Raw genomic sequence first — 25,734 nt, forward strand, 5'->3', positions numbered from 1 at the left:
CCCACCTCATCAGTTCGTCCCTCGGGTAACACCACTTCCTTGTCTTGTACCTGCAAAGGATGTGACGCAATGTCATTATCATAATTTATGCCGATATTATTTCATAGAGCTCGACCAATGAGCGCTGTCCACTTTCACCACCTGCTAGGAAGAGAATTCTATCATTCCAAACATTCTTCCCCCTTTTCGTTTTTACACCGAACTTCCTAAGTTTTTTTGTCGGACCGCTTAGCCATTGTTTTTCAACTCACCTCGGACACCAAACAATTAAATTGGTCCGTTGCTTTTTTCTTGTTCTTCTGCTGTGGATTGAGACTGAGCCAGGATTGTTAGCGTTATTATCGGCGCGAATATAACTGGGAAGATCCCAAAGTGGCGCTGTAAGGAAGGTGGTATGTACCCTGTAACTAGGCTGCTGGAACACTGGGTCGATGCTCAGACACTTTACTAACCTTCAATGCATGCTTGTTGCGTGACAATTCATCAATGACATTGTTTTAAAACTGAAAGTAGAGGGGGAAAATGAAGTGTGAATAATGATTTAATGATTGGGAGACGATCAGTAACATCATTTCTGAGTATTAGTAGGCAAAATAACGTTGGAATTTGAAGAAACCGTGTCATAATAAGTCGTACACGTTTTATGTACACTCCTGTGTTAACTATCCCTAGTTACATGGGAAATGGGATAAAGTTGTAACGTTGAAAATCTCATGAGAGAGAAATGTCAGATAGTGTAGACTATATGAAAGTGGTTTTCCTGAAGAAGAAAAAACGAATCCAGGAAAGGTATCTTCGGAATGTTGAGTGTGGGAAGCGAGAGAAGCCGACGGGACTAGTGCGTGTTAGAGCATTACAGTGGAGGCTGGTGACGCCAACAAAATCAGGAGGACCGGAGACTCACGGTATAGGCACGGACCTCAGACGACAAAAAGCTTGTTTGAAAAAACGTCTAAGACAAATTATTTTAACCTAAAACATTTATCAAAGGCATTTTATAGTAAAATATTAATCTAGGAAGTAGCAGTGTGCAGGACAGGCTCATCATGGAGGTATGGTGTTGGAGAAGAGCTCAACAAATCCACTCAGGGCAGGACAGGATTGTACTGTTAAAGATGTGCAGTTAGACTAAACCGCCAACACATAAAATGATCACTTATCTCCCCTATTTATTGCAGGATGGTGATATGTGATGAATCAACATAGACACTAGTTCATTTTGAATATTAGTTTAATAACAATTTAAAACAAGTTTAAAGAATCAACACTTCATCACTCCCAAAATGTACACGAGCTAACTCGTATGTAAACATTGAACATAGTGTAAACAACAATAGATAAATGAGTAGTAAACAAGTAGGTTGTTATTATTACTAAAGCATCATTTCAGGTGAACAATAACGACAAACCAGCGGTGTCCAACCAGACCAGCAATAGATCTACTGGGGGAGCAGACTTCTATTCCAGACCAGTAATAGATCTACTGGGGGAGCAGACTTCTATTCCAGACCAGTAATAGATCTACTGGGGGAGCAGACTTCTATTCCAGACCAGTAATAGATCTACTGGGGGAGCAGACTTCTATTCCAGACCAGTAATAGATCTACTGGGGGAGCACACTTCTATTCCAGACCAGTAATAGATCTACTGGGGGAGCAGACTTCTATTCCAGACCAGTAATAGATCTACTGGGGGAGCAGACTTCTATTCCAGACCAGTAATAGATCTACTGGGGGAGCAGACTTCTATTCCAGACCAGTAATAGATCTACTGGGGGAGCAGACTTCTATTCCAGACCAGTAATAGATCTACTGGGGGAGCAGACTTCTATTCCAGACCAGTAATAGATCTACTGGGGGAGCAGACTTCTATTCCAGACCAGTAATAGATCTACTGGGGGAGCAGACTTCTATTCCAGACCAGTAATAGATCTACTGGGGGAGCAGACTTCTATTCCAGACCAGTAATAGATCTACTGGGGGAGCAGACTTCTATTCCAGACCAGTAATAGATCTACTGGGGGAGAAGACTTCTATTCCAGACCAGCAATAGATCTACTGGGGGAGCAGACTTCTATTCCAGACCAGTAATAGATCTACTGGGGGAGCAGACTTCTATTCCAGACCAGTAATAGATCTACTGGGGGAGCAGACTTCTATTCCAGACCAGTAATAGATCTACTGGGGGAGCAGACTTCTATTCCAGACCAGTAATAGATCTACTGGGGGAGCAGACTTCTATTCCAGACCAGTAATAGATCTACTGGGGGAGCAGACTTCTATTCCAGACCAGTAATAGATCTACTGGGGGAGAAGACTTCTATTCCAGACCAGCAATAATACACATGATTATCAACTCACTAGATTTGATAAGTTGAATTTGGTGTGTTATTGCAGGGCTGGAACCTAACCCAGCACACCCAGCAGACCTCCAGCAGGGTTGGTCTGCTCCAATTATAATTGGTTTATACATTGCGTGTGATGTTTAACTGTATTTTTTGTGCTAACATTGGTACACATAATCCATGGTAAATAGGATATTCCCTAAGTCTCAGGTTTGGGACATTCATTGGTATCTCACTCCATCATTTCCATGTATGACGAAAGAATAATCCGAAGAAACAGGCTTCATTTTACTCAAATTCGACAGCACTGAATAATATGTTGTTGTTTGATTTTATTTTATTAGGATCTCTTTTAGTCCTTATGTGAACTAATCTTCCAAGAGTCATTAAAATATAATTTTTAATTCTGTTATCTCTCCTTCCTCAAAGTTTTCCATGCTAGGGACTGGAACTCTACCTGACAGCTGGAAATTAGCTAGCTGATTTATATTTCATTAACTTGGCTAAACAGTTTGTAAAGTTAGCTAGCTTGCTAGCTAGCAGCTTATTTGAGTTAGCCTGTAAAGCGGCGTACTGTAGCTAACTAGCTAATAATATATATATATTTTTTTTACTTACTTACTTTAATATGTTCTGTCTCTGATTTAATTGAGCTCCCTATTTTTCTGGTGGTAGTGCGCAGCCAGCCAGCAGGCAAAAAGTGCGTATGTCACGTTTTGAGCTAAGCACGCTTCTAAATCATACTTGTGCATTGCAAGGGGAGGAAGCCGTCCATTACTATGCAGGTCAATGGGAGCTAGAACCACAAGCCTCTATAGTATTGCATCGGAGGCTTCGCAGCCAGAGGAGAATGTGAAATTCCTCAACTCCGGCTATACCGTGGCGCTAACCCTAGAGGGTGCTGTTGAGACTACTGTAGACCTTCATTGCAAAACATTGTGTTTTAATCAGGTATTTGGTGACGTGACTATATTTAGTATAGTTTTATCTATGAAGGATAACTTTTATGTTTGAGTAGGATGAGCCTCGACTGGATCAATGAGTTTCACTACTTCATTCATCGGTTCTGTCAGGATAACGGTACCAACCGACACATGAGTTCTGTTAGTGGGTACAAATTACACATTCTGCAAGACACGAGACACTGGTAAATACTGCATCCTGCTTGGAGCATGTTATAACACAGTAATAAGAAATGGTTAAACGTGAAACACTACGTGAAACGCTATAGTAAGCATGTAGTCCATTTTCGTCATAGTCCATAAAGATTACAGTTAATCTAAATCTAAATCTTTCTTTTCAGGTTGTTGTGAAGAATGGAGACGCCTTTGGATGTTCTGTCAAGAGCTGCGTCGTTAGTGCATGCAGATGATGAGAAACGTAAGTTTGCTCCTAATACAGTATCTGGGAAGAACTGTGTGTGTGTGTGTGTGTGTGTGTGTGTGTGTGTGTGTGTGTGTGTGTGTGTGTGTGTGCCGTCGGGCTTTTGTGTCTGATATACTTGAGCCTCTAAAGCTACTGCCTCTGGTCAGGTAATGGTGTCTGATATACTTGAGCCTCTAAGCTACTGTCTCTGGTCAGATAATGGTGTCTGATAAACTTGTACATCTAAGCTACTGCCTCTGGTCAGATAATGGTGTCTGATAACTTGGCATCTAAGCTACTGTCTCTGGTCAGATAATGGTGTCTGATAAACTTGAACATCTAAGCTACTGTCTCTGGTCAGATAATGGTGTCTGATATACTTGAGCCTCTAAGCTACTGTCTCTGGTCAGATAATGGTGACTATTTGTGGGAAGTGCTCGTTATACTGTATGTAGCTAGGCAAATTAGGATTACCACATGCAACTGCCATCAGGACCCTGTTGAGTAGGCACTGGCATGGCCTTAGACCTACTACTGGCCTTGCCTTGGCCCCAGCCCCTTACCTTACCCCTGGCCCTACCCTAGCCTGGCCCTATCCTAGCCCTTTCCTAGTCCTACCTTTGACCTACGCTGGCCCTATACTAGTTTAGTTGTACCCTAGTCTAGTTCTACCCTGGCCCTATTCTAGTCTAGTTCTATCCTAGTTTAGTTCTACTCTAGTCTAGTTCTACCCTGGCCCTATCCTAGTCCTACCCTGGACCTACCCTAGTCTAGTCCTACCCTGGCCCTACCGTGGCCTAGCTTCTTTCCCCTGTCCCAGTCCTACCATTCTCCTGTCCTTGTCCCAGTCCTGCCCTACTAGTGTTGCACAGTATACCCAAAACCTCTGTACAATTTTCTATACTAGAACATGAGAAACGGTTCGGTACGCAACCCTTGTATGCAAAGTAGTGCTGATTACAAAGCTGATTGTCACACAAACTTTATCCATTCCTTTCGTCTCCCCCGTCTCACGTCTCTCCCAGTCCAGATCAGCCTCTAACCCTGGCCCTACCCTGGCCCTATTGCTAGCCTAGCCTGGACCTATCTTTTTTCCCTGTCCCAGTCCTACCATTCTCCTGTTCCCGTCTCCCATCTCTCCCAGTCCAGATCAGCCTCTAACCCTGGCCCTATTGCTAGCCTTGCCTGGACCTATCTTTTTTCTCTGTCCCAGTCCTACCATTCTCCTGTTCCCGCCTCATGTCTCTCCCAGTCCAGATCAGCCTCTAACCCTGGCCCTATTGCTAGCCTTGCCTGGACCTATCTTTTTTCCCTGTCCCAGTCCTACCATTCTCCTGTTCCCGCCTCATGTCTCTCCCAGTCCAGATCAGCCTCTAATCGACTGTGTGTCTCCTCTGCCTCACGTCTCTCCCAGTCAAGATCAGCCTCTAACAGATCTGTGTCTAGAATAATAGTGGAGACATCAAAACTATGAAATGACACATATGGAATCATGTACTAACCAGAAAAGTGTTAAACAAATCAAAATATATTTTAGATTCTTCAAAGTAGCCACCCTTTGCCTTGATGACAGCTTTACAAACTCTTGGCATGGAATGCCTTTCAATTAACAGGTGTGCCTTTTTAAAAGTAAATTTGTGGAATTTCTTTGTGACAAGGTAGGAGTGGTATACAGAAGATCCCCTATGTGGTAAAAGACGAAGTCCATATTATGGCAAGAACAGCTCAAATAAGAAAAAACGACAGTCCATCATTACTTTAAGTCATGAAGGTCAGAAAATCCTGAACATTTCAAGAACCTTTAAAGTTTCTTCAAGTGCAGTCGCAAAAACCATTAAGCGCTATGATGAAACTGGCTCTCATGAGGACCGCCACAGGAAAGGAAGACCCAGAGTTACCTCTGCTGCAGAGGACAAGTTCATTAGTTAACTGCACCTCAGATTACAGTCCAAATAAATACTTCGCAGAGTTCAAGTAACAGACACATCTCAACATCAACTGTTCAGAGGAGACTGTGTGAATCAGGCCTTCATGGTCGTATTGCTGCAAAGAAACCACTACTAAAGGACACCAATAAGAAGAAGAGACTTGCTTGAGCCACGAAACATGAGCAATGGACATTAGACCGGTGGAAATCTGTCGTTTGGTCTGAGGAGTCTAAATTTGAGATCTTTGGTTCCAACCGCCGTGTCTTTGTGAGACGCAGAGTAGGTGAACAGATGATCTCCGCATGTGTGGTTCCCACCGTGAAGCATGGAGGAGGTGGTGTGATGGTGTGGGGGGTGCTATGCTGGTAATGCTGTCTGTGATTTATTTAGAATTCAAGGCACACTTAACCAGCATGGCTACCACAGCATTCTGCAGCGATACGCCATCCCATCTGGTTTGCACTTAGTGGGACTATCATTTATTTTTCAGCAGGACAATGACCCAACACACCTCCAGGCCTGTGTAAGGGCTATTTGACCAAGAAGGAGAGTGATGGATTGTTGCATCAGATGACCTGGCCTCCACAATCACCTGACCTCAACCCAATTGAAATGGTCTGGGATGAGTTGGACCACGGTGTGAAGGAAAAGCAGCCAACAAGTGCTCAGCATATGTGGGAACGCCTTAAGCATTCCAGGTGAAGCTGGTTGAGAGAATGCCAAGAGTGTGCAAAGATGTCATCAAGTCAAAGGGTGGCTGCTTTAAAGAATTTCAAATATAAAATATATTTTGATGAACACTTTTTTGGGTTACTACATGATTCCATATGTGTTATTTCATAGTTGTCTCCAGTATTATTCTACAATGTAGAAAATAGTAAAAATAAAGAAAAACCATTGAATGAGTAGGTGTGTCAACGTTTGACTGGTACTGTGTGTCTGTCTGTCTGTCTGTCTGTCTGTCTGTCTGTCTGTCTGTCTGTCTGTCTGTCTGTCTGTCTGTCTGTCTGTCTGTCTGTCTGTCTGTCTGTCTGTCTGTCTGTCTGTCTGTCTGTGTGGTGTGTTATATGGGGGATTGTAAATGAAGTTGATAATTACATTGATGGAAGCTACAATCTATCCGCAATGTTAAAGCGGATCCACACACACACACACACACACACACACACACACACACACACACACACACACACACACACACACACACACACACACACACACACACACACACACAATGTTGTTGTTTAGTTATATATATATTTTTTTACCAAAGTCAAATATAATTGATTCATTAATTGCTTCATTCATGCATACAACAACAAGAAATGGCCCTTCTGTGACTTTGCTAATACGCTTTTGGTTTTCTGACCGTGGTATCGTTTTGATATCAAGTATTGTGCTACTAAACTTGGTATCAGTATCAAAGTCAAAATTCCGGTATCGTGAAAGCCCTACCCCAGTCCTACCCAAGCCCTAGGCCTTACAGTCACTCCTTATGGCTGTATCAACACATAATCATGCTTCAATACTGGCTAGAAAATTCCTTCCTAGATTAAGCAGCAGCAAATCCTTCTCAGCAGGCCTGCAGTCTGGCTAGAGCTAGGAGTACAGACAGGCAGTCTGGCTAGAGCTAGGAGTACAGACAGGCAGTCTGGCTAGAGCTAGGAGTACAGACAGGCAGTCTGGCTAGAGCTAGGAGTACAGACAGGCAGTCTGGCTAGAGCTAGGAGTACAGACAGGCAGTCTGGCTAGAGCTAGGAGTACAGACAGGCAGTCTGGCTAGAGCTAGGAGTACAGACAGGCAGTCTGGCTAGAGCTAGGAGTACAGACAGGCAGTCTGGCTAGAGCTAGGAGTACAGACAGGCAGTCTGGCTAGAGCTAGGAGTACAGACAGGCAGTCTGGCTAGAGCTAGGAGTACAGACAGGCAGCTCAACACTCACTAGCAGGAAGAAAGAAAATGCACTTTCATTCAGGGTTTTATATTCTATTTGTATTTTAAGTACTTCTGCAGGGGTGGTCTGTGTTTCTTGCAATACTTTTTTTCATCTTCTTGGGGCGGCAGGGTAGCCTAGTGGTTAGAGTGTAGTGGTGGCAGGTAGCCTAGTGGTTAGAGTGTTGGACTAGTAACCGAAAGGTTGCAAGATGGGAATCCCCGAGCTGACAAGGTAAAAATCTGTCGTTCTGCCCCTGAACAAGGCAGTTAACCCACTGTTCCTAGGCTGTCATTGAAAATAAGAATTTGTTCTTAACTGACTGGCCTAGTTAAATAAAGTTTAGATTAAAAAAAAAACAAATATTAAAATGAGAGTTGTGCACTATAAAGGGAATAGGGTGCCATTTGGGACTCAGATATTGAGAAGCATGACATGAGAAGACCAGAGTGGTGCTCTCACCACCACCAATACAGGAGACATGAGAAGACCAGAGTGGTGCCCTCAGCACCACCAATACAGGAGACATGAGAAGACCAGAGTGGTGCTCTCACCACCACCAATACAGGAGACATGAGAAGACCAGAGTGGTGCTCTCACCACCACCAATACAGGAGACATGAGAAGACCAGAGTGGTGCTCTCAGCACCACCAATACAGGGGACATGAGAAGACCAGAGTGGTGCTCTCACCACCACCAATACAGGAGACATGAGAAGACCAGAGTGGTGCTCTCACCACCACCAATACAGGAGACATGAGAAGACCAGAGTGGTGCTCTCACCACCACCAATACAGGAGACATGAGAAGACCAGAGTGGTGCTCTCACCACCACCAATACAGGAGACTTGAGAAGACCAGAGTGGTGCTCTCAGCACCACCAATACAGGGGACATGAGAAGACCAGAGTGGTGCTCTCAGCACCACCAATACAGGGGACATGAGAAGACCAGAGTGGTGCTCTCACCACCTCCAATACAGGGGACATGAGAAGACCAGAGTGGTGCCCTCAGCACCACCAATACAGGAGACATGAGAAGACCAGAGTGGTGCTCTCACCACCACCAATACAGGAGAAATGAGAAGACCAGAGTGGTGCTCACACCACCACCAATACAGGGGACATGAGAAGACCAGAGTGGTGCTCTCAGCACCACCAATACAGGAGACATGAGAAGACCAGAGTGGTGCTCTCGCCACCACCAATACAGGAGACATGAGAAGACCAGAGTGGTGCTCTCGCCACCACCAAGCTACCATACTCGGTTCCCAGAGCCAGACAGAAGCATGGCCTGGCAGACACTCGTCCATTCAAACAGGACGAACAACCATCTACACATGGATTCCAGGCCTGTCTGATAGAAACTCTACCACTGAAGATCAGAGGGCTGGTATTCACAAAGAGACTCAGGTAAGAGTAGGATTGTTGATCTAGAGCCAGGTCCCTCCTGTCCATATAGTCTTGAGTTATTCATTATAAGCTAAAAGTCTAAACTGATCCTAGATCTGCACAGAGAGACTGGGCCCTGAAGCTTTCCATGGACTCGTCACTCTACACTAGGGCTGCACACTCTTGGCATTCTCTCAACCAGCTTCATGAGGTAGTCACCTGGAATTATTTTTCCAACAGTCTTGAAGGACTTCCCACATATGCTGAGCACTTGTTCGCTGCTTTTCCTTCACTCTGCGGTCCAACTCATCCCAAATCATCTCAATTGTGTTGAGGTCGGGTGATTGTGGAGGCCAGGTCATCTGACGCAGCACTCCATCACTCTCCTTCTTGGTCAAATAGCCCTTACACAGCCTGGAGCCATGAGTGTGCAAAGCTGTCATTAAGGCAAAGGGTGGCTACTTTGAAGAATCGCAAATATAAAATATATATTTTAACACTTTTTTGGTTACTACATGATTCCATATGTGTTATTTCCTAGTTTTGATGTCTTCACTATTATTTTACAATGTAGATAATAGTGAAAAAATAAAGAAAAACCCTGGAATGAGTAGGTGTGTCCAAACTTTTGACTGGTACTTTACATTTTCCACGGCTTGACTATTAAAAAAAAGATGTATATATTGGTCAACCAAGAGCCTATCAACCAAACCATCGACTAAATAGGGTAAGCCCTACTCCACACACAGAACAACTAGCAGGTGGCAACTTTTTTTATTTCTATTTAACCTTTATTTAACTAGGCTAGTCAGTTAGAACAAATTCTTATTTACACTGTCGGCCTATCAGGGAACACTGGGTTAACTGTCAGCCTATCAGGGAACACTGGGTTAACTGTCAGCCTATCAGGGAACACTGGGTTAACTGTCAGCCTATCAGGGAACACTGGGTTAACTGTCAGCCTATCAGGGAACACTGGGTTAACTGTCAGCCTATCAGGGAACACTGGGTTAACTGTCAGCCTATCAGGGAACAGTGGGTTAACTGTCAGCCTATCAGGGAACAGTGGGTTAACTGTCAGCCTATCAGGGAACAGTGGGTTAACTGTCAGCCTATCAGGGAACACTGGGTTAACTGTTGGTCTACCGGGGAACACTGGGTTAACTGTCAGCCTATCAGGGAACAGTGGGTTAACTGTCAGCCTATCAGGGAACAGTGGGTTAACTGTTGGTCTACCGGGGAACACTGGGTTAACTGTCAGCCTACCGGGGAACACTGGGTTAACTGTTGGTCTACCGGGGAACACTGGGTTAACTGTCAGCCTACCGGGGAACACTGGGTTAACTGTCAGCCTATCAGGGAACAGTGGGTTAACTGTCAGCCTATCAGGGAACAGTGGGTTAACTGTCAGCCTATCAGGGAACACTGGGTTAACTGTCAGCCTACCAGGGAACAGTGGGTTAACTGTCAGCCTATCAGGGAACACTGGGTTAACTGTCAGCCTATCAGGGAACACTGGGTTAACTGTAGGCCTACCGGGGAACACTGGGTTAACTGTCAGCCTACCGGGGAACAGTGGGTTAACTGTCAGCCTACCGGGGAACACTGGGTTAACTGTCAGCCTACCGGGGAACACTGGGTTAACTGTCAGCCTACCGGGGAACACTGGGTTAACTGTCAGCCTACCGGGGAACACTGGGTTAACTGTCAGCCTATCAGGGAACAGTGGGTTAACTGTCAGCCTACCGGGGAACACTGGGTTAACTGTCAGCCTACCGGGGAACACTGGGTTAACTGTCAGCCTACCGGGGAACACTGGGTTAACTGTCAGCCTACCGGGGAACACTGGGTTAACTGTCAGCCTACCGGGGAACAGTGGGTTAACTGCCGGCCTATCGGGGAACACTGGGTTAACTGTCGGCCTACCGGGGAACACTGGGTTAACTGTCGGCCTACCGGGGAACACTGGGTTAACTGTCGGCCTACCGGGGAACACTGGGTTAACTGCCGGCCTACCGGGGAACACTGGGTTAACTGTAGGCCTACCGGGGAACACTGGGTTAACTGTCAGCCTATCAGGGAACAGTGGGTTAACTGTAGGCCTACCGGGGAACACTGGGTTAACTGTAGGCCTACCGGGGAACACTGGGTTAACTGTCAGCCTACCGGGGAACAGTGGGTTAACTGTTGGTCTACCGGGGAACACTGGGTTAACTGTCAGCCTACCGGGGAACAGTGGGTTAACTGTCAGCCTACCGGGGAACAGTGGGTTAACTGTAGGTCTACCGGGGAACAGTGGGTTAACTGTCAGCCTACCGGGGAACAGTGGGTTAACTGTCAGCCTACCGGGGAACAGTGGGTTAACTGTAGGCCTACCGGGGAACAGTGGGTTAACTGTCAGCCTTACCGGGGAACAGTGGGTTAACTGTCAGCCTACCAGGGAACAGTGGGTTAACTGTCAGCCTATCAGGGAACAGTGGGTTAACTGTAGGCCTACCAGGGAACAGTGGGTTAACTGTCAGCCTACCGGGGAACAGTGGGTTAACTGTCGGCCTATCAGGGAACAGTGGGTTAACTGTAGGCCTACCGGGGAACAGTGGGTTAACTGTAGGCCTACCAGGGAACAGTGGGTTAACTGTCAGCCTACCGGGGAACAGTGGGTTAACTGTCGGCCTATCAGGGAACAGTGGGTTAACTGTCTTGTTCAGGGGCAGAATGACATATTTATACCTTGTCAGCTCGGGGGATTCAATCCAGCAACCTTTCGGTTACTAGTCCAACGCTCTAACCACTGATATAGAGATAGACATAAAGGGAGGGAGAAAGATGGACAGCAGGGCTTTGGTCAAAAGTAGTACACTATATTGGGCCTTGGTCTAAAGTAGTACACTATATAGGGCCCTCGTCAAAAGTAGTACACTATATTGGGCCTTGGTCTAAAGTAGTACACTATAAGGGCCTGTCTAAAGTAGTACACTATATTGGGCCTTGGTCTAAAGTAGTACACTATATAGGGCCCTGGTCTAAAGTAGTGCACTATATAGGGTCCTGGTCTAAAGTAGTACACTATACAGGGCCCTGGTCTAAAGTAGTGCACTATATAGGGCCCTGGTCTAAAGTAGTGCACTATATAGGGTCCTGGTCTAAAGTAGTGCACTATATAGGGCCCTGGTCTAAAGTAGTGCACTATATAGGGAATAGGGTGCCATTTGAGATGCAGACTCATGGGAACATAGTGAGAGCTCCTCTGGCCTTCTCCCCATGTCCCCTGCTGGCCTTTTGTTCTCCCTGGGCTGATGATGCCACTGTGTTGTGGTTGTGCGTGGTCTCTTTGTCCCAACACAATACAGATGACCTGTTTCCACAATAGACCTCAGCAGCACAGACCCAGAGCACAGCCCCATAGCCCAGAGCACAGCCCCATAGCCCAGAGCACAGCCCCATAGCCCAGAGCACAGCCCCATAGCCCAGAGCACAGCCCCATAGCCCAGAGCACAGCCCCATAGCCCAGAGCACAGCCCCATAGCCCAGAGCACAGCCCCATAGCCCAGAGCACAACCCCATAGCCCAGAGCACAACCCCATAGCCCAGAGCACAACCCCATAGCCCAGAGCACAACCCCATAGCCCAGAGCACAGCCCGCCCAGAGCACAACCCCATAGCCCAGAGCACAACCCCATAGCCCAGAGCACAACCCCATAGCCCAGAGCACAAACCCATAGCCCAGAGCACAGCCCCATAGCCCAGAGCACAACCCCATAGCCCAGAGCACAGCCCCATAGCCCAGAGCACAGCCCCATAGCCCAGAGCACAGCCCCATAGCCCAGAGCACAGCCCCATAGCCCAGAGCACAGCCCCATAGCCCAGAGCACAACCCCATAGCCCAGAGCACAAACCCATAGCCCAGAGCACAGCCCCATAGCCCAGAGCACAACCCCATAGCCCAGAGCACAGCCCCATAGCCCAGAGCACAGCCCCATAGCCCAGAGCACAGCCCCATAGCCCAGAGCACAACCCCAGAGCCCAGAGCACAGCCCCATAGCCCAGAGCACAGCCCCATAGCACAGATCATATTCTACAATACTCTGCTCTACTATATTCTACAATACTCTACTCTACTATATTCTACAATACTCTACTATATTCTACAATACTCTACTCTACTATATTCTACAATACTCTACTATATTCTACAATACTCTACTCTACTATATTCTACAATACTCTACTCTACTATATTCTACAATACTCTACTCTACACCAAAGACAGTACAGTATGAAGATGGGAAGAAACTGCTTCTCCCAGTAAAAAGTGTGTCACTTTTTCAGGAGGTTGGAGTAATAAAATGTTCCACTACTTAAGACATTGGCTCAAATCTAGGTTGTGTCCCCTCATAGCCTGGTTCCTCTCTAGGTTTCTTCCTAGGTTTTGGCCTTTCTAGGGAGTTTTTTCCTAGCCACCGTGCTTCTACACCTGCATTGCTTGCTGTTTGGGGGTTTTAGGCTGGGTTTCTGTACAGTACTTTGAGATATCAGCTGATGTAAGAAGGGCTATATAAATACATTTGATTTAGATTTAGAGAAAATTAACAATTGAGGAAGATTTTTGTTTTACTTCTCTCATTGACCTCTTAAATCCCAAACCCCGGCCTGTTCTGTTTCACAAGTGTTCCTGCGATGTTGTGCCTCTGGGTTTACAAACTCTGTGACTACGCTACACTACTTCTGCTAAGAACACTGATGGGAGATGTTCCCTGGCCCAACTTTATCCCTTAGGCGGTATCTAGATTGTCATAAGGTTAGCAATGCTAACAACTACATGTAAAATCCCATAGTGAATGCTAGCTAAATGCTAAGGAATGCATGCAAACTTTTTTTATAGTCTCTGACATAACTATTTGCAGGACAGGCATCTCAGCTCATCAAGTTATACAAGTAACTAAAACAATGCTAACAACTACATGTAAAATCCCATAGTGAATGCTAGCTAAATGCTAGTTCTACAAGTAACTAAAACAATGCTAACAACTACATGTAAAATCCCATAGTGAATGCTAGCGAAATGCTAGTTCTACAAGTAACTAAAACAATGCTACTTGCAGTTTGCTGTACGCGCAAAACAAATCTTAGACAGTAAGGCTTTCTGTTGTTACCAAGATATACGTTTTTTAAAAACCTTTTTAACCTTAATTTAACCAGGAAAGTCAGTTAAGAACAAATTCTTATTTACAATGACGGCCTCCCAAAAGGCAAAAAGCCTCCTGCAGGGACGGGGGGGGGGGTCAACAAATAAATAATAATAAAAAGAAATATAGGACAAAACGCACATCACGACAAGAGAGACATTTTCAATAACATTTTACAGTAGAATGTTGTACTCACTGGAAACTATTAATACAAGTATCCATTTTGGTGTTGTGTGAGCTAGTCTACACTACATCAACAAAAGTATGTGGACACCTGCTCGTCAAACATCTTATACTGCTGGCGATGCATGTAGCCACCCACAGCGCTGCATGTAGCCACCCACAGCGCTGCATGTAGCCACCCACAGCGCTTCATGGAGCCACCCACAGCGCTGCATGTAGCCACCCACAGCGCTGCATGTAGCCACCCATAGCGCTGCATGTAGCCACCCACAGCGCTGCATGTAGCCACCCATAGCGATGCATGTAGCCACCCACAGCACTGCATGTAGCCACCCACGGCGCTGCATGAAGCCACCCACAGCACTGCATGTAGCCACCCACAGCGCTGCATGTAGCCACCCACAGCGCTGCATGAAGCCACCCACGGCGCTGCATGTAGCCTCCCACGGCGCTGCATGTAGCCACCCACGGCGCTGCATGTAGCCACCCACGGCGCTGCATGTAGCCACCCACGGCGCTGCATGTAGCCACCCACGGCGCTGCATGTAGCCACCCACGGCGCTGCATGTAGCCACCCACGGCGCTGCATGTAGCCACCCACGGCGCTGCATGTAGCCACCCACGGCGCTGCATGTAGCCACCCACGGCGCTGCATGTAGCCACCCACGGCGCTGCATGAAGCCACCCACGGCGCTGCATGTAGCCACCCACAGCGCTGCATGTAGCCACCCACAGCGCTGCATGTAGCCACCCACAGCGCTGCATGTAGCCACCCACAGCGCTGCATGTAGCCACCCACAGCACTCTGCATGGAGGACTAGGAGGTTTTTCCTCCATGAGATGTTTCCAACAGCAGCCTTTTAATGGTCCTGTCCTGGCCTGTCCTGTCCTGCTCGTTGGCCAGCCTCTCTGGCATGTCGACTAAGGAATCACGTCAGCTCTGTTCATTACATTTCTATGTGCAACGTTCCTCAACATTTGCCTGTTGAATGTCGTCCTGCCCTACCTTACCCTGCCCTTCCCATCTACCTGCCAGGTAGAGGTAGAGGGGGAGAGAGAGTCCATTTTATTAGGCCTATAGTGCATTTGGAAAAGTATTCAGACCGTGTTACTTTTTTTTCCACATTTTGTTACGTTACAGCCGTATTCTAAAATGGATTCAATTATTTTTTCCCCTCATCAATCTAAACACAATACTCCATAATTACAAAGCAAAAATAGGTTTGTAGAATTTTTAGCAAATGTAAAAAAAAAATATTTATTTATATATATTTTTTTATACATTTGCTAAAAATTCGAATATATATATATATATATATATAATCACATTTACATAAGTATTCAGACCCTTTACTCAGTACTTTGTTGAAGCACCTTTGGCAGTGATTACAGTCTGGAGTCTTCTTGGGTATGACACTACAAGCTTGGCACACCTGTATTTGGGGAGTTTCTCCCATTCTTCTCTGCAGATCCTCTCAAGCTCTGTCAGGTTGGATGAGGAGCGTCGCTGCACAGTTATTTTCAGGTCTCTCCAAAGATGTTTGATTGGGTTCAAGTCCGGGCTCTGGCTGGGCCACTCAAGGACATTCAGAGACTTGTCCCGAAGCCACTCCTGCGTTGTCTTGGATGTGTGCTTAGGGTCGTTGTCCTGTTGGAAGGTGAACCTTCACCCCCAGTCTGAGGTTCTGAGTGCTCTGGAGCAGGTTTTCATCAAGGATCTCTCTGTACTTTTCTCCGGTCATATTTCCCTCGATCCTGACTAGTCTCCCAGTCCCTGCTGCTGAAAAACATCTCCACAGCATGATGCTGACACCACCATGTTTCATCATAGGGATGGTGGCAGGTTTCCTCCAGACGTGACGCTTGGCATTCAGGCAAAAGAGTTCAATCTTGGTTTCATCAGACCAGAGAATCTTGTTTCTCATGGTCTTAGAGTCCTTTAGGTGCCTTTCGGCAAACTACAAGCTGGCTGTCATGTCCCTTTTACTGAGGAGTGGCTTCCGTCTGGCCACTCTACCATAAAGGCCTGATTGGTGGAGTGCTGCAGAGATGGCTGTCCTTCTGGAAGGTTCTCCCATGTCCACAGAGGAACTCTTGAGCTCTGTCAGAGTGGCTGGGCGGCCAGCTCTAGGATGAGTCTTGGTGGTTCCAAACTTCTTCCATTTAAGAATGATGGAGGCCACTGTGTTCTTGGGGACCTTCAATGCTGCAGAAATGTTTTGGTACCCTTCCCCAGATCTGTGCCTTGACACAATCCTGTCATGGAGCTCTCAGACAATTCCTTCAACCTCATGGCTTGGTTTTTGCTCTGACATGCACTGTCAACCTGTTTTCGCTTTGTCATTATGGGGTATTGTGTGTAGATTAATGAGAATGTATATTTTAAAAAAAATCCATTTTAGAATAAGGCCGTAATGTAACAAAATGTGGAAAAAGTCAAGGGGTCTGAATACTTTCCGAATGCACTGTATGTGGTCTACAAAGGAAGGAAAATACAATCACGAGAATCCACTTTTATAGACAATGTACTGACGCACAGACAGCGCATTGCGCAAACAAAACAACCCTCGCAATATGAACTGGAATTACATGCATCACAATACAGTGGAAATATATCCAGGAAAGCCAAAGTTCCAAAAGCTGGCCATTAAATAGTGTATAAGGGATCATGCTAAATATTTTGCTATGACTTATGTGGATGATGTTAAAAATGTCTGTTGGTCTGATGTGATTAATAAGGAGCATTCAGATGCTGCACTTGATGAATTTATGAAATTGCTTCTTCCAATTATTGATAAACATACACCTGTTAAGAAACAGACTGTTTGAACTGTTAAGGCTCCATAGATTAATGAGGAATTGAAAAACTGTATGGTTGAAAGAGACGGGGCAAAAGGAGTGGCTAATAAATCTGGCTGCACATCAGACTGGCTGACTTACTGCAAATTGAGAAATTATGTGACTTAACTCGATGAAAAGAAAACAAAGTGGTATTATGAAGCTAAGATCAACGATATAAAGAATGGAATAAAAACTTGGAGTACTTTAAATGGAATTCTGGGCAGAAAGACAAATTCAACTACATCTTTCATCGAATCAGATGGTTTATCCATCACAAAACCATTTGATGTTGCCAATTATTTTTATGATTACTTCATTAGCAAAGCGGGCAAATTTATTCAGGAAGTACCAACGAACGCTGAGCCATCGTATTCATGCATTAAAAACTAATAATGAAAGAAAAGCAGTGCAAGTTTTTAATTTTGTAAAGTTAATGTGGGAGAGGTGGAGAAAATGTTATTGATCAATAATGACATTCCTCCTGGCATTGACAACTTAGATGGAAAGCTACTGAGGATGGTATCTGACTCTATAGCCACTCCTATCTGTCATATCTTTCATCTGAGCCTAGAGGAAAGTCTTTGTCCTCAGGCCTGGAGGGAAGCCAAAGTCGTTCCACTAACCAAGAGTGGAAAAGCGGCCTTTACTGGTTCTAACAGCAGACCTATCAGCTTGCTGCCAGCTCTCAGCAAACTGTTGAAAAAAATGGTGTTTGACCAAATACAATGCTATTTTTCTATAAACAAATTAACAACAGACTTTCAGCTTGCTCATAGAGAAGGGCACTCAACATGTACTGCACTGACACAAATGACTTGATGATTGGTTGAAAGAAATTGATAATAAGATGGTTGTGGGAGCTGTCCTGTTAGATTTCAGTGCAGCGTTTGATATTACTGGCCATGACCTGTTGTTGAGAACTCATGTGTTATGGCTTTTCAACCTCAGCTCTGAATCCACGATATGGCAATCTATCTAATAGAACTCAAAGGGTTTTCTTTAATGAAAAGCTTCTCTAATGTTAAACAGTGTAAAGTGTGGTGTACCGCAGGGCAGCTCTCTAGGCCCCCGACTCTTTTCTATTTTTACCAATGACCTGCCACTGGCATTAAACAAAGCATGTGTCCATGTATGCTGGTGATTCACCCATATACGCATCAGCAACCACAGCTAATGAAGTCACTGAAACCCTTAATATAGAGTTGCAGTCTGTTTTGGAATGGGTGGTCAGTAATAAACTGGTTCTGAACATCTCTAAAACTAAGAGTATTATATTCTAGACCTCAGCTGAATCTGGTAATGAATGGTGTGGCTGTTGAACAAGTTGAGGAGACTAAATTACTTGGTGTTACCTAAGTTTGTAAACTGTCATGGTCAAAACATATAGATTCAATTGTTGTAAAGATGGGGAGAGGTCTAGCCGTAATAAAGAGATGCTTTTTTGACACCACACTCCAAAAAGCAAGTCCCGCAGGCTCTAGTTTTGTCTAATCTTGATTGTGGTCCAGTCGTGTGGTCCAGTGCTGCAAGGAAAGACCTAGTTAAGCTGCAGCTGGTTCAGAACAGAACGGCACGTCTTGCTCTTCATTGTAATCAGAGGGCTGATATAAATACTATGCATGCCAGTCTCTCTTGGTTAAGAGTTGAGGAGAGACTGACTTCTTGTTTTTCTAAGAAACATTAATGTGTTAAATTCCAAATTGTTTGCATAGTCAATTTACACACAGCACTGACACACACACACACACACACACACACACACACACACACACACACACACACACACACACACACACACACACACACACTTACACCACCAGACATGCCACCAGGGGTCTTTTCACAGTTCCCAGGTCCAGAACAAATTCAAGGAAACGTACAGTATTATACAGAGCCATGAGTGCATGGAACTCCCTTCCATCTTATACAGAGCAAGTGAACAGCAAACCTGGTTTCAAACAACAAATAAAGCAACACCTCACAGCACAACACCTCTCCCCCATGTGACCTACTTGTTGTGTATGAACTAACATGTATGTGGAACTGATAGATACACACACACACACACACACACACACACACACACACACACACACACTACATGTTCATGTTTTAAATGTCTGTAAATTGTAAAGTATTTTGTCTGTAATGTCTTTTTCCTTATGTGTAGTAAGACTAGCTGTCACCATTTGCTTCGGATAATGGGGATCCTAATGAATCAAAATCAAAATTCATTTCCCTGCTAGACGTGCTGACCCAGAAACCTCTGACCTCTTGTCTCTCTCTCTCTCTCTCTCTCTCTCTCTCTCTCTCTCTCTCTCTCTCTCTCTCTCTCTCTCTCTCTCTGCTCCTAGTAAGCAGAGCATTAGGCCTCTGCTAACTCCAACCCACTGACCCCTGCTAGGCTTGCGTGTGTGTGAGAACATGAGACATAGGTTTCAGAGAGGGGTGGTTTTGGTGAGGTTCTCCTGCTGTCTGCATACCAGAGTGTTGTGCTGTGTCGGGGAAGATCTCTTGTATACTAGATCTCCTGTGGAGATCTACTGAGAGGTGGTTTTCATCAAGATCCTCCTCCTCCCACATACCATTTTTACATGTATATATTATATTTATTAATCTTGTCCAGAAGGGCTTACAGGAATCCCCGACTACAAAGAATCTTGGTCGACCGAGAGTCGTCCTGTTCTTTTCGACCAATCAATTGGTCAATATTTAAACTTAATTTTGCGTATATAGACAGACACACCCTATGTGTTTTGAATAAAATCAATTAGGAATGCACTGAGCTTGTCTGATGCTTTAAGCACACGGTTTGATTAAATAATTAAGACGCACAAATGACTCAAGAAAGAGCCCGATGGTCAATGTGTTTAAAAAATAAATAAAAAGGACACGTAATGCCTGTATGACTGGCGTATCCTCCCTACTGCAGCGAAAAGGCACCGCAGCATAGCAAGTGTTTTAGTGCTGCAACAACATTTCAGCCATCTTGATTCTGACCGAAAAGTTCTGTTATCGATATTCATAACTTGTTTAGGAAAAACATTCCCTACTCCCTCAACCCTTGCTCTCTTTACGAAGGCCGTCATTGTAAATAAGAATGTGTTCTTAACCTGTTGGGTCTAGGGGGCAGCATTTGCACGTCTGGATAAAAAAAATGTACCCGATTTAATCTGGTTACTAATCCTACCCAGTAACTAGAATATGCATATACTTATTATATATGGATAGAAAACACTCTAAAGTTTCCAAAACTGTTTGAATGGTGTCTGTGAGTATAACAGAACTCATTTGGCAGGCAAAACCCTGAGACATTTTCTGACAGGAAGTGGATACCTGATGTGTTGTATTGACTTTAAACCTATCCCATTGAAAAACACAGGGGTTTAGGAATATTTTGGCACTTCCTATTGCTTCCACTAGATGTCACCAGCCTTTACAAAGTGTTTTGAGTCTTCTGGAGGGAGATCTGACCGAACAAGAGCCATGGAACGGTGATGTCCCATTAGACACCTGGCGCTACTTCATGTTGGGTACCCTCGTTCCAATACGTTATAAAAGACTATGCATTCGTCCACCTTGAATATTATTCATGTTCTGGTTAAAAAAGGCCCTAATGATTTATGCTATACAACGTTTGACATGTTTGAACGAACGGAAATATATTTTTTCCCCTCGTTCATGACGAGAAGTCCGGCTGGCTTACATCATGTGCTAACGAGACGGAGATTTTTGGACATAAATGATGAGCTTTTTTGAACAAAACTACATTCGTTATGGACCTGTGATACCTGGAAGTGACATCTGATGAAGAGAATCAAAGGTAATGGATTATTTACATAGTATTTTCGATTTTAGATCTCCCCAACATGACGTCTAGTCTGTATCGCAACGCGTATTTTTCTGGGCACAGTGCTCAGATTATTGCAAAGTGTGATTTCCCAGTAAGGTTATTTTTAAATCTGGCAAGTTGATTGCGTTCAAAAGATGTAAATCTATAATTCTTTAAATGACAATATAATATTTTACCAATGTTTTCTAATTTTAATTATTTAATTTGTGACGCTGACTTGACTGCCGGTTATTGGAGGGAAACGATTTCCTCAACATCAATGCCATAGTAAAACGCTGTTTTTGTATATAAATATCAACTTGATAGAACTAAAAATGCATGCATTGTCTAACATAATGTCCTAGGAGTGTCATCTGATGGAGATTGTAAAAGGTTAGTGCATCATTTTAGCTGGTTTTATGGTTTTGGTGACCCTGTCTTTGACTTGACAAAACATTACACACAACTCTTGTAAATGTACTGTCCTAACATACTCTAAATTTATGCTTTCGCCGTAAAACCTTTTTGAAATCGTAAAACGTGGTTAGATTAAGGAGATGTTTATCTTTCAAATGGTGTAACATAGTTGTATTTTTGAAAAATTTGAATTTTGACATTTATTTGGATTCAAATTTGCCGCTCTTGAAATGCACCTGCTGTTGATGGAGTGCACCACGGGTGGCACGCTAGCGTCCCACCTAGCCCCAAGAGGTTAACTGACTTGCCCAGTTAAATAACGGTGACATTTTAGTTAAATAAAATTACGTGAAACATGTAAGCATCGCATGCATGTGACTAATAGGGCCTGAGCTATAGCCTATCATAATCACATCAATCAATTGGTTATAACAAACTCCGAACACAGTAACGTGACAGCAAAATAGATGCGGAGGACGTGACAAAGAAACTGGAAACGGGTGAATGTTTACTGGTTGCTCAGGAGGGAAAGGGGAAGTCAGATCTGTGGAAGACATTTGACTTAGTTGTGTAGAAACTACTGGAGATTCAGATAAAGGAGGGTATAGGATCAGCGTTTTGTGAGTATTATATACGCCCAACAGTTGCTGTTAGATTACAATATATTTTTTTTCTGACCATTTTGGAACAGTGTAAACAACACTAAATAAATAAGTGTATCATTATGTTCTAACAATAAAAATATATCTAACTCAGGAAAAAAAGGAACGTCCCTTTTTCAGGACCCTGTCTTTCAAAGATAATTCTTAGAAATCCAAATAGATTTCTAAGATCTTCATTGTTAAGGGTTTAAACACTGTTTCCCATGCTTGTTCAATGAAGGGGCGGCAGATAGCCTAGTGGTTAGAGCATTGGACTAGTAACCGAAAGGCTGCAAGATCAAATCCCAGAGCTGACAAGGTAAAAATCTGTCGTTCTGCCCCTGAACAAGGCAGTTAACCCACTTATCTTAGGCCGTCATTGAAAATAAGAATTAGCTCTTAACTGACTTGCCTCGTTAAATAAAGGTTAAATAAAAATGAACCATAAACAGTTAATGAACATGCACCTGTGGACCGGTCGTTAAGACACTAACAGCTTACAGATGGTAGGAAATTATGGTCACAGTTATGAAAACTTAGGACACTAAAGAGGCCTTTCTACTGACTCTGAAAAACACCAAAAGAAAGATGCCCAGGGTCCCTGCTCATCTGCGTGAACGTGCCTTAGGCATGCTGCAAGGAGGCATGAGGTCTGCAGATGTGGCCAGGGCAATAAATTGCAATATCCGTACTGTGAGACGCCTAAGACAGCGCTACAGGGAGACAGGACGGACAGCGGATTGTCCTCGGCATGGCAGACCATGTGTAACAACATCTGCACAGGATCGGTACATCCGAACATCACACCTGCTTGACTCTGCACACTCCACTGGCTTCCAGTTGAAGCTCGCATCTGCTACAAGACCATGGTGCTTGCCTACGGAGCTGTGAGGGGAACGGCACCTCCGTACCTTCAGGCTCTGATCAGTCCCTACACCCAAAGAAGGGCACTGCGTTCATCCACCTCTGGCCTGCTGGCCCCCCTACCTCTGCGGAAGCACAGTTCCCGCTCAGCCCAGTCAAAACTGTTCGCTGCTCTGGCACCCCAATGGTGGAACAAGCTCCCTCACGACGCCAGGACAGCGGAGTCAATCACCACCTTCCGGAGACACCTGAAACCCCACCTCTTTAAGGAATACCTGGGATAGGATATAGTAATCCTTCTAACCCCCCCCCCCCCCCAAAAAAAAAAAATCTATAGATGTACTATTGTAAAGTGGTTGTTCCACTGGATATCATAAGGTGAATGCACCAATTTGTAAGTCGCTCTGGATAAGAGCGTCTGCTAAATGACGTAAATGTAAATGCAACAACAACTGCCTGAGTTACACCAGGAATGCACAATCCCTCCATCAGTGCTCAGACTGTCCGCAATAGGCTGAGAAAGGCTGGACTGAGGGCTTGTAGGCCTGTTGTAAGGCAGGTCCTCACCAGACATCACCGGCAACAACGTCACCTTTGGGCACAAACCCACCGTCGCTGTACCAGACAGGACTGGCAAGAAATGCTTTTCGCTGACGAGTTGGTCGGATTCACGTTTATCGTGGAAGGAATGAGCGTTACACCGAGGCCTGTACTCTGGAGCGGGATCGATTTGGAGGTGGAGGGTCCGTCATGGTCTGGGGCAATGTGTCACAGCATCATCAGACTGAGCTTGTCATCAAAACTATGAAATAACACATATGGAATCATATAGTAACCAAGAAAGTGTTAAACAAATCAATCTTTTTTATATTTGAGATTCTTCAAAGTAGCCACTCTTTGCCTTGATGACAGCTTTGCATTCTCTTGGCATTCTCTCAACCAGCTTCATGAGGTAGTCACCTGGAATGCATTTCAATTAATTGTGTTGTGACAAGGTAGGGGTGGTATACAGAAGAAAGCCCTATTTGGTAAAATATTTGGTAAAATACCAAGTCCATATTATGGCAAGAACAGCTCAAATAAGCAAAGAGAAACGACAGTCCATCATTACTTTAAGACATGAAGGTCAGTTAATGCAGAAAATGTCAAGAACTTTGAAAGTTTCTTCAAGTGCAGTCGCAAAAAACATTAAGCGCTATGATGAACCTGGCTCTCATGAGGACCTCCACAGGAAAGGAAGACCCAGAGTTACCTCTGCTGCAGAGGATAAGTTCATTAGGGTTACCAGCATCAGAAATTGCAGCCCAAATAAATGCTTCACAGAGTTCAAGTAACATACACATCTCAACATCAACTGTTCAGAGGAGACTGCGTGAATCAGGCCTTCATGGACGAATTGCTGCAAAGAAACCACTACTAAAGGACACCAATAAGAAGAAGAGACTTGCTTGGGCCAAGAAACACGAGCAATGGACATTAGACCGGTGGAAATCTGTCCTTTGGTCTGATGAGTCCAAATTTGTGATTTTTGGTTCCCAACGCCATGTCTTTGTGAGATGCAGAGTAGGTGAACAGATGATCTCTGCATGTGTGGTTCCCACCGTGAAGCATGGAGGAGGAGGTGTGATGGTGTGGGGGTTATTTGCTAGTGACACTGTCAGGGATTTATTTAGAATTCAAGGCACTCATAAGCAGCATGGCTACCACAGCATTCTGCAGTGATACGCCATCCCATCTGGTTTGCGCTTAGTCCCACTATAATTTGTTTTTCAACAGGACAAAAACATTTCAGTTACTGGACCAATGCTCTTAACTGCTGACTACCTGCCAGAGAGTGTTGTGTGGATTGGATAGCTCTCCTGAGCTGTGCAAGTCAGGATTTCTCTGATAGGCTTAGCTATGGCTACAAACACTTAGTCCTAGGTAACGACATTTTACAAACACTTAGTCCTAGGTAACGACATTTTACAAACACTTAGTCCTAGGTAACGACATTTTACAAACATATAGTCCTAGGTAACGACATTTTACAAACACTTAGTCCTAGGTAACGACATTTTACAAACACTTAGTCCTAGGTAACGACATTTTACAAACACTTAGTCCTAGGTAACGACATTTTACAAACACATAGTCCTAGGTAATGACATTTTACAAACACTTAGTCCTAGGTAACGACATTTTACAAACACTTAGTCCTGGCATATGACATAATTTATGCAGCAGCATACAAGACATTTTTGGACTCACCTTGTTGTGCTGTGCTCACTTGAACAGGAAGGTGGTGGGGCGGTCCTTCTTGTGGGCAAATTTTGTCATCAAAGTCTGACATTCTCTGGATTTTTGGTGCTTTCAAGACAACTAGAACTCTGGGGGGAAAAAAACTATGTTGAATCATGACGTCAGTGATCTTCAGGTCGGAGCTCTAGAAAGAGGCCAGAGTGCCCGACTTGGAATTCCGAGTTGGATGACCGTTCAAAACGTAATTACCTAGTCAGAGCTTATTCCCCCCCCCGAGTTCCTAGTTGTCTTGAACTCACTGAAGTCTGAGATGAAGCTTGGAAAAGAGACTTGGACCACACACCCACTCCACTGAATAGCAGGCTATTGATTGCTTTGCAAAGCTTGTAGCTATCCACTGATTACTTCATTGTTGAATTTGCGATATCCAACTTGTTGTGTAATGTTTATGTCCAATGGCCGATGAGCACCGATACGTTTTCTATATAATTTATCTTCATATGGATTGAAAAGGATTTGCCAGTAGATTATCAATTTGATTCATGATGATGACTGTTTTGTCTAGTTTG

The 25,734-nt window shown here is 44.5% G+C and overlaps 1 protein-coding gene across 1 annotated transcript in view; it reads left to right on the forward strand.

Moving 5' to 3' along the window:
- The first annotated feature begins 132 nt into the window (after positions 1-132).
- The window catches only part of vgll4b (vestigial-like family member 4b), a 192,360-nt gene continuing 166,758 nt past the window's right edge, over positions 133-25,734 (forward strand). Inside the window, exons 1-2 of the mRNA XM_045705821.1 lie at positions 133-392; positions 3,648-3,724. Coding sequence (XP_045561777.1) covers positions 3,661-3,724 — 64 coding nt within the window. The 5' untranslated portion in view covers positions 133-392; positions 3,648-3,660. The remainder of the gene's footprint in view (positions 393-3,647; positions 3,725-25,734) is intronic.

This window comes from Salmo salar, chromosome ssa22 (genome assembly GCF_905237065.1).
Source record: "Salmo salar chromosome ssa22, Ssal_v3.1, whole genome shotgun sequence".
Classification (NCBI taxonomy): Eukaryota; Metazoa; Chordata; class Actinopteri; order Salmoniformes; family Salmonidae; genus Salmo; species Salmo salar.